This window comes from Pseudonaja textilis, chromosome 1, assembly GCF_049901715.1.
Source record: "Pseudonaja textilis isolate UNSWEBS1 chromosome 1, rPseTex1.2, whole genome shotgun sequence".
Classification (NCBI taxonomy): Eukaryota; Metazoa; Chordata; class Lepidosauria; order Squamata; family Elapidae; genus Pseudonaja; species Pseudonaja textilis.
The window spans coordinates 93,122,592-93,137,562 of record NC_141990.1 but is presented as its reverse complement, the minus strand read 5'-3'; the positions used below and the strand labels follow the sequence as shown (position 1 = coordinate 93,137,562).

Genomic DNA, 14,971 nt, shown 5'->3' with positions numbered 1-14,971 from the left:
GTCACAGGCTGATACCTTCCATGCCACACCACATTGAGGCAGTAATTGCTGCAAAAGGGGCCCAAACCAAGTACTGAGTACATATGCATGCTTATACTTTTCAGGGGTCCGATATTGTTCTCTGTACAATCCTTGTTTTATTGATTGCATGTAATATTCTAATTTTCTGAGATTGTAGATTTGGGGTTTTCATGAGCTGTAAGCCATAATCATCACAATTATGACAAATCACAGCTTGACCTATCTTGCTTTGCATGTAATGAGTCTATCTCATATATTAGTTTCACCTTTTAAGTTGCATTACTGAAATAAATGAACTTTTGCACGATATTCTAATTTTTTGAGTTTCACCTGTGTCAGAAAGTGACTCCAGCATTTATTCTCATTGACATCATACTGTACCTATGTATTACTTGGTTAGAGTAAGCCATTTTCTTACTTGGAAGAATATAATTAAAATAATGCTATAATTCCTTTTAAGAATCTCTATATTATCATATTCTACTAAATTGCCAGTGATGCATTATTCTTTTATTTTGAGTTCACATTTCCTAAAGTTTTACATTCTGCAACCCAGAAAGAAAGGGAGAAAGGAAGCTTTCTATAGTATTATCCCCAGCCAGAGCCCTATTGAATATACCAGCTTTCCAATTCAAAGTAATAAAAGCATTGATCTTCCAGCTCTCTAACACAGCAGTCCCTCTAATTCTGCATTAGCACTAAACACAAACAAAAAATTTAGTATAAGAAGCCCCAGGAGACAGATCAACCACATTTTTGCATTTCCCGGGGACAAATCAGCTACTGAAAACTTAATTTAAGAAGCTGACAGAGCATCAGAGTTAGAAGGATAAATCTGCTGTCTACCAGATCTGTAAATAAACATTTCAGTCACCTATTCAGACTTCAGAAAAAAGGAAGTTTTCTTTGTAACTGTCTCTGCAGCAAGTCATTCTTATTAAAGTTCATTGCTTTTAGTGCTGAAAGGTATCTGGAAGGACTTTGAGGTGTTAGAGCCAGTGGCTGAAAAGGCTTTTCTTTTATCAACTGAATTGATTAAAAACTGGTGCATGGACAATGCATCCTGAGAAGCTTGATAGTAAGCATTAAGAAGCCCTGATACAACAAGAAAAGCGTAAGCCAGGAGAAAGAAAAGTAAGTCTATGGAGGCTAAGCCAGGCCGAAATTTGTCTACATTCTAGCCACTGGTTAAAAAAAAGAAAATGAAGTGATTCCTTTTGATTTAGTTTCGCACCCACTCACTATGAAGCACACAATGTATCTTTAGACCTATTCTATTTCATAAAGAAGTACATTAATTACACTACCCTGGTTTCCTTAGAGAAACAGTGGAGAAAAAAAGGAAAGGAAAGGATTATGGATTTATCATCTTTATGCATTTATGTATATTTCATATTTTTATGCCACCCAACTCCAATAACAAATCAGGAAAATGATTTGGATAATTTTCCTATATTGGATTTACAAAGGAGGCCTGTTAAAAGTTTTTTAAAAACTAAGTGAGAAAGGCAGGGGAAAAAATCAAGTTCTGGGATATTTGGAGGAATTAAAGATCGTTAGATCTTGTTTTTTTTTTTATCAATCTTGTTAGATTGTTAAATAAGGGGAAAGAAATAGGAAACATTGATTTATTTGATCAGGATTAAAATTTAGGGACTAAATTTCTGAATGTATTAAGAAAAAAAAGTATAAAACTCTCTTCGTTCTGCATAAAGAACCAAAATATGAAGTCAGCATCCAACTTTCTCTTAAATTTAGCTGAAAGTAGTTGTACCTAATGAGAGCCAGTTTGGTGTAGTGGTTAAAGCACCAGGCTAGAAACTGGGAGACTGACGGTTCTAGTCCCACCTTACACACAGTTGAAGGACCTTAGGCCAGTCTCTATCTGTCAAATCTAAGAAGATGACGTTGGCAGATACTTGCCAAGAAAATTGCTGGGTCTTGTCCATGCAAATGCCAGGAGTCAATATTCACTCAAAGGCACGCACATAGACACACAAGACAAATTTTACTCCTAATGCTGCCTGCTCCACTTGTTCCCAATTATTGATTTGAGGATCGTGAATTTTCAGCTTCTTTGTAGTAGAGCCAACTGCTAAGACACTACAGCTGTAGAGATCATACAGTTTGACTCTGTTGCCTGAGTTTCAATCTTTATCCTAACTTTGAGGTTATTTGATTCTCCTGATGATATCCCCTATTGCGTCACTAACTATTTCCTGCTGGTATCTCAACATAGTACAATCTGTATATGGTGTTATTATCCCTTCCAGTTGCCAACCCCCTGCTGTTGCTATGCACATTGAATCCTGTGCTCTACAGGCTGCTAGTAAGCTTGCCAATCCAATCATAATATTCTTTGTGCTTTAACTTGTTGCTGCTGTAATTGAAAATGCATTCCCTAAGGAATTCGGGCAGAAGAATTGTTTGATAGATGAAAGGACGGTCCCTAATATGAGGTTTGGCAATAACTGTGCAACAACTTCAGGCTAGTCAAGAGTACATTCTGAAGTTCCAATAAAACTAAATGAACATCCTCACCTGTTTCTTGTACTTTGTAAAGTATTGATTGAATTATTTGAATTGTTCACTCCATAATCTCATTGGATTGAGGATACTTTGGACTGATACAGGTTAATCTACTTGCAAACTATGTCATTCATCTAGCTGAAAGTTCCACTTTCAATTCTAAAATAGATGAAGCTCACTTCTAGTAGAAACATAGGGAGAATGTATGGAACCAAGGGATGTAATTTAGCACTGAATTATAATTTTAAAAGGATTTTTATAAAACAATGTATTATTTGTACATGACACTAGCTGGAAATGTAACCAAATTAAAGGAACAATTTTTCATTTTTGGTGGACATGTAATAAAATTTAGAAAATATTGGAATTGTTATGTTTTTTGATACAGAAGATGTTAAAAATGAATATAAAGTTGAACCAGAGACTTTTCTTTTGGGCTTAAGGGAAAAATAAATGGAAACATCTTATGTAACTTGGTTTTTGTGTATGATAATGGCAATGAGACTTTATATATTCAAAGGTAGAAGGATTTAGAATTAACTACAATGTAAGAATGGATCTTGATGCTGATAGAATTGATAGTAATGGTGAAATTGACACCCTTGATTAGAGAAAAGACTTTAGCAAATTTTGTTTGTACTTGGAAAACATTTTTGGGCTTTTTGAGAGAAACTGAAAGAAATGAAAAATTGATTTTGGGTTTTGATGATCAGAATTATATGGGAAATAATCTAGACAAATGTTAACCTTAGAGTAAGAGTTTGATGTTTTTATTTATATCAACACCAGAAATGTTGTGATTCATTCCTTTTCTATTTTTATTTCTCTTGTTTTTCCCTTTCTTTTTTACACTTTCTGTCAGATGTCGAGTACAGTTTAGGTTTAGGGAGTTTCACTTCTGGTAGAATATTGATACTGCAATCTGTTGGAAGATGAGGGGAAGCTCGTCCGATGTCTTTTCACTAAAAACTTCCTTTAAATCCCAATATTCTTTGGGATCTTCTCCCCCCTCCAAGCTCTCACTGCCCATGGACGCCAACTCTGTGGAATTCTGGGAGTTCTGAGACCGTCCATTCCCTTCCGGGGGTTGCTCAGTGCATATGCGTAATGGTCCTCTCCTCCAATCCTCTTGGGGGTTCCACTTCCGGAACCAGGGCAAGCCTAGTAGTAAGGGGCACCCCATCCCAGGGGCAACAATAAAACACAAAGTCTCTCAATGCCTCCCCATCGTCATTTCCATTGGTTCCATTATAAAATGTGCAGGGCTGCCCCCACTACTGATCCATCTAATTGGCAAAACGCTATGGGAGTTTTTAAAGTTCTTAGCCTTAGTCCCAATTTCTCCACGACTTCTGAACTGGTTATACAGCTTGTGAACCCAGAGTCTAGCAAGGCCAACATTTCCCCTTGGGTTCCCAAAGTGGGTACCCTTAATTTCACTGGGATAGTCATGGGGCCCTTCTTTGGACTTACCAGGAGATTATCTTCAGATTCAGATTCACTCTCACCAGAAGAGGTTGGAATTCCCAGCCCCTCTCCTTTCAGAGAGCGAACCCCACAACCTCCTCCACTTTCAGTGCAGTCTCGCATGGCTTGGCTGGAGTTTCTAGTTTTCTTCCTCCCGCTGGCACCCCTTTTGGCTCCAACTTAGTGTGGCAGTCTGTAGCCCGGTGACCTTCCTTCCCATATCGGAAGCATACGGTGGTCTTGGGTTTCATGCCAATCCTCCCTTTTGAGGCTTTGGGGCTTCTTGAGGGTTGATGGGGGAGGGCTTGCTCCAACCTACGTCTATTTCGGGTCAGATCGATTTCCACCTCTGCTGCTAATATGTACCAGTGTTGCAGATTACTCGGGTCTTTTCTGGCAATGCAGCTTTAATAAACATCTTCGTTCAGCCTATCTTTGAATGCTTCTATCAGGGCCCCCTGGGACCAGCCTCAAATATGGCATGCCAGCTCTCTAAATTCCTGGGTGTATTTGGCCACTGATCTCTGCCCCTGATTTATGGTCTTCATTCTAATCCTAGCCTTACATTCTGTCAGTGGGTCTTCAAATCTGGCACGCAAAGCTGCCATGCATAGGTCATAATTCATCAATTTGGGGCATTATCATTATGCAATGTCACCATCCATTTTGCAGCCATTCCTTCTAAAGCCCTGGTGACACATCTCACTTTAGCTGTTTCTGATGAAAAATCCTCCCCATATTCTTCCATATAGTTCCAAACTTGGGCTAGGAAGAAACCTAATTCCTTGGGATTCCCCCACCCCCCATATTTTACTTCCAATGGAGGCACCTTTGGAATTCGATGCCTTCTAGCAATTGCTCCCCCTGCAGGGGCCCTTGGGCTGCAGCCCCCTATTGAACTGGCCCAGGTTGATTTATGGGGATGACTGGCGGGGCTTCCAGTGCTGCTGCTGCCTCCCCCTTCTCTCTACGAGTTAGCCATTCATACCTTTGATCAGGTTTGTTTCCTCCCACAGCTTCATTTAGGAGATTTAAAACTTGCACTAGCAGGAGATTTCTCTTCTGTTCCTCATGCCAAGCCTCCTCTCCTTGGCACCATCGGGTAGTTATCACCCCTGGAGCGGAGTTTTCCTCTGGTTCCTTCCATCCGACTTTCAAGGACCATTTGGGTCAGACCACTAGTTTCTCATCAAGATGCAGCCCTGCTAGCCATTTGGCCTCCCCTGCAGCATCCAGAAGCAGGGAAGTTGTTTTTCCAGTAGCTCCCAAATCTTCTTGGTCGCTAGCTGAATTAGACATTGTTTTTCAGACCCCCTCAGAAGAAAGAGTGGTTTCATTCTTCGGGTGGGCTGGTAAACTGAGATCTAATATAATAATGTCCGATGGTGCTCCATTCAAAATCCAAGAAAGACACTCTTAGACTCCATTGTTAAAGAGAAAAGAAACTTTTACTGGAAATCAAGTGGTAGCATCAAAAGAGTTCTAGATCTGAGGATTTACGAGTGAAAAACACACGTACAAAGTGATGGCAACGTTCCCACCCATAATAGTTCAACCGGTCCATTCATCAAAGATGTGTATAATGTCATGTGGGCATCTTCAGGTAGTGATGCAGACATCTGGCTGTTGACCTTGGCCTAGTTTGATAAAGAACTGCAGTTGCGCATTAAGCAAGCAAGTAAGCATAAACAATAAAGTTTTCCCCAAGTTATACAGCTCATTCTCTAAAACCTCCAGCACATTTCCCACCCCCACAAAGCCCAATTATTTCACCCTCCCCCTGTTACTATGGCAGCTGAAAAGATGCGAGAGAAAGGAAAGGCTGACACTTTCACTCTTTCCTGAGCTTTTTCTTTTTTAAATATTTTTGTCTGTTATCTTTTAATTTTGTATCTTTTTTGAAAATTAATAAAGTTTTAAGAAAGAAAAACAAAGATGCCATGTAAAAGCCATGGTGATACATGCTACATGATGTAACTAGGCAATTTGTGTCAGTCGATCATGACACAAAAGAATTATATTGTATTATGACATCATGAAGGATGTGGCATTACTTGCCCCCCTTTATGCTTTGCCGAGAGTCCCACAATGTCTTCTGATTTTTCTCTGCTATCTTTTAAGAAATGTGTAAAAAAATTGACATTCTTAACAAGTCTTAGGTTAGAACGCCTTAATAAATTTGCTGGAGATATGTGTTATTTTAATACTTTTTCATTTCCTTGACAAGATCTTCCTTCCTCTTTCTTTCCTTTCTTCCTTCCTTCCTTCCTTCCAATTTCTAGTTTCTTTGCTTTTGTTTTGTTTTAACATGTTTTAAATGTTTTACTGTGCAGTCTCGAGTTGCTTTTCTGATTAAATGGCTTATAAATTAAATGCTGTAAATTATTTTCATTAACATCAAGCTCTATTCTTGATAAAACTTGCACCTTTCAGTTAAATTGATGCTCTTAGTTGTATCATTTTGGCCAATACAAAAACGTATGCTTTTGTTCTGTGAGTGATTTGTTCTGATAATGATTTATGAAGGAGACTAAGCATGTCTACTCTTATATGACTAGGTATAGTAATCTTTCCCGGTCTTCGAGAGACCATCCTGTGAAGACCATAACTTTATATACCAATGTAATTGCAGAACAACTTCTACTTGCTTTGTCCATCATGGCCACCCAGAGTGAACTAAACCAGATAAAGACTATAATTCCAGACATTATGATAGCTGCATCCACAAATCTCCTCCTGCCTTAGATATAAAATGTACAGAGTAAGCTATTTTGTCATCCATAACTATGTCATTCAATAATTCGATATTTGGCAATGCTTCTATAGAAAATAAACCTACAATCAGCAGTTGTTCACTAGATACATGCTGGAGGACTATGTGCAGAATGTATTTTTCTAACTGAAAACATTGCAATTATCCTTGTATTTGCCAATGAAATTTACAGAAGTTGCCTTGTGCCTTCTGATCCATTTGCAATTTTGTTAACATTAAAATTTTAAGATTTAAATATACTGATGAAATATCATAGAAGCAAACACAATAATAACTTTTTCCTACTGCAACATTATTCTATTTCAGTGGTGGCTAACCTTTTTGGGCTCCTGTGCCGAAAATTGTGTACATGCGCTCTTGCATGCCAGCACCCAGAAGGCAATGTGCACAGGGGCCCTGCCCCCTGCACATGCGCACATGATCCCCCCGTTCCTTTACCTGCACTAGGCATCCGTGTGCCCCCCAGCTGATTTTTGGCCTCCCAGAGGCTCGAGGGAAGCCTCTGCAGCCTTTGGAGGCCAAAAAATGGGCATGTTTCATCAGTTCTGGTATTTCTGGAAATACCGGAAGTGATGAAACGGATCTGTTTTTCGGCCTCCAAAGGTTTCAGAGGCCTCCCTAGAGCCTCCGGGAGGCCAAAAAAGGTCTCAAATGGGCTAAAATCAGCTGGGAGGCATGAATATGTGCAGTGAGGTAAGTTTGGTTGAGGATCACGTGCCAGCACAAATGGCTCTGCATACCACCTGTGGCAAGCATGCCATAGGTTTGCCATCCCAGTTCTATTGTGTCAGTCAACAGTTTTAATTATATGAACATCCTCTTGTAAAAGGCAAGCCCCAACTCATTTGAGATCTCATTCTGAGCTTCTAAGATGCATCTACTTGAACAATAATTGTCTTATTTGTGTCATAAAACTTCAAAACAGGTCCTGTACATAATACACTAGACAACCATTTTTTTTTCAAAAGTTTTGTTTTCTGAAAAACCTTTAGTGATTATTAGATCCCTTTAAATTGAAGACAAACATAATTTCAAATGACTGTATTATATAAAAAATCTTGAAAAATATGAAATTAACTTTTAATGACTATAATGTATTTAATCATATGGTATTTCCCATGCTCTGCATGAGTTCAACAGGACTGAGTGCCTACTGCTGATTTTTGTTTTTACTCAGTGTCTGATATATTTCGTTGAACTGTCCAACAGTAGTTAACCAGCACTGATGGATTCTCATGATATCATTTTTCCATTGTGGCAATGACCTAGTGAAAACTTTCACCATGTTTGTCACTGATTGCATCTAGATTGTTGGGAAAGAAGTCCAAACATGAAGACAGAAATTGAACATGTAACATGTTTCATTTCTTGTACACTGTAAGAAGTTTGTTAATTAGCTGAATGTAGCTTGGTCTCCTGTAATCACCAAGAAAATTCTCAATGACATCTTTGAATGCTTTCCAATTAATTTTTTCTGGCCCCAGTAACAAATCTTCAAACTGCTTGTCACTGATGACAGATATGCTCCATGGACCAACAAAAATGCCTTCTTTAATCTTGGCATCAGTTATTGGAAATATCTGTCTCAAATAACAAAAACCTTCACTTTCTTGTTCATCACTTTCACATAATTTGTCATCAGTCCAAGTTTAATGTGAAACAGAGGCAAACATATTTTTGTCAGGTCAACAAGTGGTTTTTCTATCTTGGAACCAAATTCTTCTGACTGGCCATTTTGTTTTAATGTAAAATGGCATTCTTGCATGGCTGTCCCATTTGCGTATGTAATAACAATACATCTACTTGACATATTCAAACAGCAAAATCATTATTTTTAGATTTCCACAGATATTCCAGTTTTACTTGAAGTGCTTCAATAGCAATTCCATATTTTTGTATATTTCTTTCATGTGTTCAGCACGGCCAACAGGTATTGAAGAATATATATTGCCATTGTGTGACAAGACAGCCTTGAAACTTAACCCTGATGACTCAATAAAGAGGGGTATTCTAGTGGGTAGTAGTAATTAGTGAAATTAAAATGAGTAAACTTTGTTTAATTACTAAACTTAAAACATATATTAGATTAAAAAGAAATTGCAAAAACAGAAGATTTCTATAAAATGATACAGGATAGGTTAAATTACAGGTTATTTTTGTGATTCACAGCCCAAAATCTATAAAATACACCCAAAAGTGTTGAGAAAACAAGATCTTTATTGTCCAGTATTGTTTTCAGAAATGTCAATATATTGTCATATCCCCAAGGCCATTGCAACATGGCATTTATCAAGCAGAGGTTGCTATCAGTTCAATCTGACCCTCCCCCAAATTCTCTGTTAACCTTTCTTTATCTTGTAATGCAATAATTAACTATAGCTTGAACTTTACTATCGTTTGGCTTAATGCTTTTTGATGAAAGTATATGTCCCAGATGCCCAACTTCATTCATCTTAAATGGGATCTTATCTGGGTTAATTTAACATTCTCCCATTGGGCTGTTTCAATCACTTCCCGCAGAATCCTATCATGCTGCTCTTCCTTTGTGGGGACCGCTCTCAACACATCATCCACTATGACATGAATACAAGTGATATTGCTTAAGCTCTCATTTATTCTACTACCGAAAATACTTCATGGCAGGGAGTTGTTTCATATGAAGGATACAAAGAACTTCCTATTTTGTCCTAATGCAATGAAGGGCAAGTGCTAAATTCTCACCATTCTTTAGGTGAGGCACCAGTTTTTTTTCCCTTCTAGAGTCAAAATTCTACACTCAATGAAAGGACATCTTCTTTTTTATGAAGACTTCTTAAGAACGGAAGATAGGGTCCAGCACCAGTCTGAAAGCTTATAAAAGTAAACCTCTGGTTCCGATGACCAATCCTGAGTCGATCTTGCAACATTATCCTGGGACACATATATTTGCCCTCATTCTTAAGAACTTCCCATTTGCAGCTTTAAGTCTCAGCAAGGCTGAGCTCTAAGTCAGACCTAAAGAACTCATGCACTACAGATTTCTGAGGCACACATTTGATTGTTAATACCCCCATAGCCTCTATTAATTAATTATTCACTCTCAATCAATTATTTATAAAAAGGGAGTACACCACAGAGTAATTGGCCATCTTGGTTGTTAAAATATTTCACATATAAATGGACACAGATGTGATGTGCATGGAGCCAAGCAGCCAATGAGCATGCTTGGTGCATTTAGATTTTGTTTAGATAATAGAGGTAGATAATTTAAATAATTTAAGTGTAGAACTGTTTGTGACAGATTTTCTTTGCTCAGCTGTTGAACCATGTCTCTTATCAGACTATTAAGAGTGGATCCCACACCTTGGTTAAGTTTAGGACTAAGATAGAAAGATAGAAAGATAGATAGATAGATAGATAGATAGATAGATAGATAGATAGATAGATAGATAGATAGATAGATATAGATAGATTGTCATTGTACTCAGAAACCTGAGAACAACGAAATAAGGTGCTCTTCCACAACATACAACTGAACAACACCAAAAGACATATACAAAGAACAATGTAAAACAAATTAAAACAAATAACAGTTAAAAACTGTACAACCAGGATATATATATGTTAAGACCACCAGATTCATAACTCTGCATTTAACCTGATCACAACACTTGGGTAAAAGCTATGTTTAAATCTACTTGTCCTGGCTTTCAGCACTCTATATCATCTTCCTGATGGTAGGATCTCAAACAACGAGTGGCCTGGATGCGAAGGGTCTCTCAAGATCTTTTGTATCTTCCTTCTACATCCCATGTTATACAAATCCTCCAATGAGGGAAGAGGACATCCGCTGATCTTTTGTGCCCTTTTTATCACTCTTTGGAGTGCCCTTTTCTCCGCCTCTGTACAACTCCTAAACCACACACAGAGGCAATAAGATAAAATGCTCTCTATAGAGCTTCGATAAAAGGCAACCAACAGACTCTCTGGCAGTTGTTGTGATCTTAAAAGTCTTTAAAAATACAGTCGTTGATGAGCCTTTTTTTCTAGGGCTAAAGTATTTGCCCCCCATGTTAGATCTTGTTTCAGGGTGATACCTAAAAACTTACATTCTGCCACCTGTTCTACCAAAACACCATCGATATACAACGGCTGGATATCCGAACTGCTCTTCCTGTAATCCACTATGAATTCCTTCGTCTTATTTATATTAAAAATAAGATTGTTTACTTTGCACCAGAGGGACAGCTGATGAACTTCATCCCTGTACGCAGACTCATCATTATCAGAAATGATAAGTAGATATGCATATAACTGCACTATAACACTGCTGAACTGCATTAAATCTTACAGTCATATCAGAATTGGATTGACTTCATGAAAGTTCTGAAGCAATATCATAGTTTATCCAACCTATATTCCTTTCCTTTTTTCTATACTTATCACCGTAACTAGCAGTTAGATTTCTGCCTTGTTAACCCTCTAGAACAGCATATGAAGCAGGCCAGGAATTCAATAGTTTACGATTTTGTTACAGTAGATTTGATTTTTGCTTCCCCTCTCCCAGGTAACAGATTTTTATTTTGTGGATTTTAAGGAAGTTAACAAGGGAAGTGGTTTCTCTTTCTGCCTCAGGGGTCTTCAAAGGGAACATATATCAACCTGAATCCCAATCATATTTAGTCATCATTCCTTCAAATGCTTTAATTTCAATTAAAATGGAACAGCATTAATTTCACATTATTAAATTAATTGTGGCATGTAAAATTAAAGAGTTTGACTGATTGAAACCAAAAATAACGAGAGGTAAAATGAAGTAGTCTTCATAGTTTTATTTTTGTAACATTTGTTGAAAAGCATAGTTTTCTCTGTGGTTGTGATCTCTAAAAGGTTATTTACCTATTTACACATACTGTCTCTTTTTCTATCTCTTATCTCTCTATGTATCTCTGGTTTAACTATTTGCTTCATGAGGAAGTACTTTTCTCTTGGCGTTCTGTATCTTCCTCTGTTTAGTTTTACTGGATGAAACTGGGCTGTACTAGAATGAAAAACAAAGAAAAACTTATTTCTACCACTTTACCAAACAATGTATGACAAATATTGTGCCTACTCCAGCCTAAACTAAATTAAATTTAAAGGCTTAACATTTTGTTACCTTTGCTCCTTTGGGAGTTGCTTTTATTCTTTCCTACACTTTTCTTTATCTTTTCTAGCCCTACATTATCTTTTTTTGAAATGCAATAATCAGAACACTACACTGTAACCAAAGTATAGTCACCACTCCAGTATAATGCCTAGCGTGGAATAAATTGGAATTTTCATCACCTTAAGATATGACCTCAAGGTCTTTTTTCTGGTCAATCAATTCTGATCTTCCTAGAGAATATATTGAGCTGTAATACTTAGCTCCAAAAGTTAAATGTTTTACATTTAAATTTATAGTGGACTACTTTGGCCATTCATTGCCTATTTGATGGGATAATCCTGAATAATCTGGTGTCACCTGCAGAAATGATCACATTAAAAATTTTCCTCTAAATCCACAGTAAATTATTCACGCATAAATAGACACACCTTTAATGGCAATGAAAATATTTGAAGTACGGGTAGTCCTTGTTTAGCAGCTCCTTCCTTAAAAACCATTCACAGTTCCAACAGTGATGAAAAATTAACTTTATGACAATCCTAATATTTTCAGCATCTGCAAGTTTGTAAATCGAAGGAAAGCTGGCATAAGATCATAAGCACAGCTGCACTATCTCTTAGTGATAGCATTGCTTAACTAATAAGATGCCAGTCCCAACAGTGGTTACTAAACCAAGACTACTTGTATTCTACTTTGCATTTCTCCACTGTGATACCGTAGTATTATTGTATGGTTCCTTTTATTAATATTCTTATTCTTTAGTCACTTATAAGCCATTAAGATGACCTTACTGGATGACAGTTATCATTTCTTAAGAAATTTTGATAAGGTATTTAGTCAAGAGCTTTAGGAAAACATCATATATAATTATAGTATTTATACGGTAGTTTATCACCACATTAGACCATAATAAAGCTTAATAAAGAATACAATGTATAGATTGCCTTATTGGTTATTTATTGGCTTTGAATATATGAGAACAATCAAATATATAGCAGTTAGCTGGCTATTCCAATTTACAGTTTTTTGAAAATATATTTGCCTTTTTTTAGAACTTCTGAATTTTGAATCAGAACTACTCTGTACTGTATCTTATCGGAACTTCAAGTGAGTGATAATAAATAAAAAGTTGAATGAACAAATAACACCAAAGTTTAATGATTGTTTCATTTATTTCATAAGCAAAACAATCCAGTGAGTATGAGGCACGAATGTAAAAAAGGAACTATTCCTTTCAGTAATATCAGTAGCAATAACTGCAACCAAATGCTTCCTCCATTGCAACCTCCTATGTTCCTGTGTAGGCATTTTGGCTCATTCCTTCATGCTGACTTCAGGAATATCAGAGGGTTTCCTGGTGAAATCACATAGTGCCACAACATGTCTATGCAATTTCAGTCTTAACATTTATTTGGCCAGTCTAAAACATAGAATACATACAATGTTTTGTGCTAAGGGACGGATGGCCTTATTTAAAGCAAAAATTTCTGCTTATTTCAGTGATGGTAAGTAACCCAATACTGAGGCCACAGCATACAGGTAGTTCTCAACTCACAGCAGTTTATTTAGTGACCGTTCAAAGTTACAACGGCACTAAAAAAAATTGACCGATGACCATTTTTCATATACAACCATAGCATCATCCCCACAGTCACGTGATCAAAATTCAGAACCATGTCAACGGACTCATATTTATGATGATTGCAGTGTCCCTGGGCCACAAATTCGTCTTTTGCAACCTTCTGAGAAGCAAAGTCAGTGGGGAAGCCAGATTCATTTAACAACCGTGTTATTAACTTAACAGTTACAGTGAATCACTTATCAACTGTGGCAAGAAAGGTCATAAAATGGGCAAATTCACTTAACAAGTGTCTCATCAGCAACAGAAATGCTCAATTGTGTTTGTAAGTTGAAGGCTATCTGTATCCCCAAACCATGACGTTACCACCTTCATATTCAACGGTTAATATGAAGTTCTTATTGTGAAATATAATGGTTTTCTTCCCTCAGACATCATGTTTACGAAGTCCCACTATTTCACTTTTGACTCATCTGCCCACTGAACATTCCTCCCAAAGTTTGACAAACCTGAGATGACCATCAACGGTTACCTTTGTTTTCAGTGACTTCCCCCTTGCTATTTTTCTGACATTCTCTTCCTTTTGTTTCAAAATCTTCATTAGGTAGCTCAATATTGATAATAAAAATTAATGGAACTGTAAAAACAATCTGTGGGGATGATTGGATTTTGAGCAGCCATTTCACACAAAAGGTTTAATTTTCTTGCTTGACTGAACACTTGGATTCCTTTTCACAGGTTGCTTCTTTAAGCGGATTGTGGCCTTCTGTTGCCAGTCTTTTTTGTCACTGGATATACAGGAGACAGAATCAACTCTCTCTTTTTTTATGGAAGCTGAATGATACCATAAAAATTGAAATGTTGTGTCACAAATTACAAGTCTAGTTGCAAATTTTAATTTTAAAACTGAGTGGAGATATTTTAAGGTGTGTGGTTTTTTTTACAGTAAAGCCATCTTTCAAACTAAACTTCAACTGATGGTTTACTGATTTTTCCCTTTGACAGGAAACAGATCTTATTCTGACCTTCAATATTTCAATGCACCGGTCTTGGTGGATGGAAAATGGCCCAGGCTGCACAGTGACATCTGTGACTCCAGCCCCAGATTGGGCCCCAGAAGACCATCGCTACATCACTGTGTCAGGGTGTGTTCTTGAATATCAATATATAGAAGTGGCTCACAGTTCTCTACAAATCTTTTTTGCAGTAAGTATCCCATTATCTCTTCTTTCATTGTCTTCTTATATGATGTTCTGACCAAGACTTCCTGAGACTGTAATTAAACACATGCTTAGTCCAAACAACTCTTGTTTTATTTCAATGCTGGGAATTATGCTCATTCCCAGCCCAAAATGAATCCGAAACAATCCCTCGAGATAAGCACTCACCTTATCTTCTTTCAATTGCTGCCAGCAATTAAAGTGCCAAATTAACTGAAAAAGCCAAATGAAGTACAAAGTCCACACAGAGCTTC

The 14,971-nt window shown here is 37.3% G+C and overlaps 1 protein-coding gene across 5 annotated transcripts in view; it reads left to right on the top strand.

The window, feature by feature from the left end:
* Window positions 1-14,971, top strand: part of NKAIN2 (sodium/potassium transporting ATPase interacting 2) — a 572,383-nt gene that overhangs the window by 417,811 nt on the left and 139,601 nt on the right. For all 5 annotated transcript variants that reach the window (XM_087941701.1, XM_087941688.1, XM_087941704.1 and 2 more), the window contains exon 4: window positions 14,503-14,703. In XM_087941701.1, coding sequence (XP_087797827.1) covers window positions 14,503-14,703 — 201 coding nt within the window. The remainder of the gene's footprint in view (window positions 1-14,502; window positions 14,704-14,971) is intronic.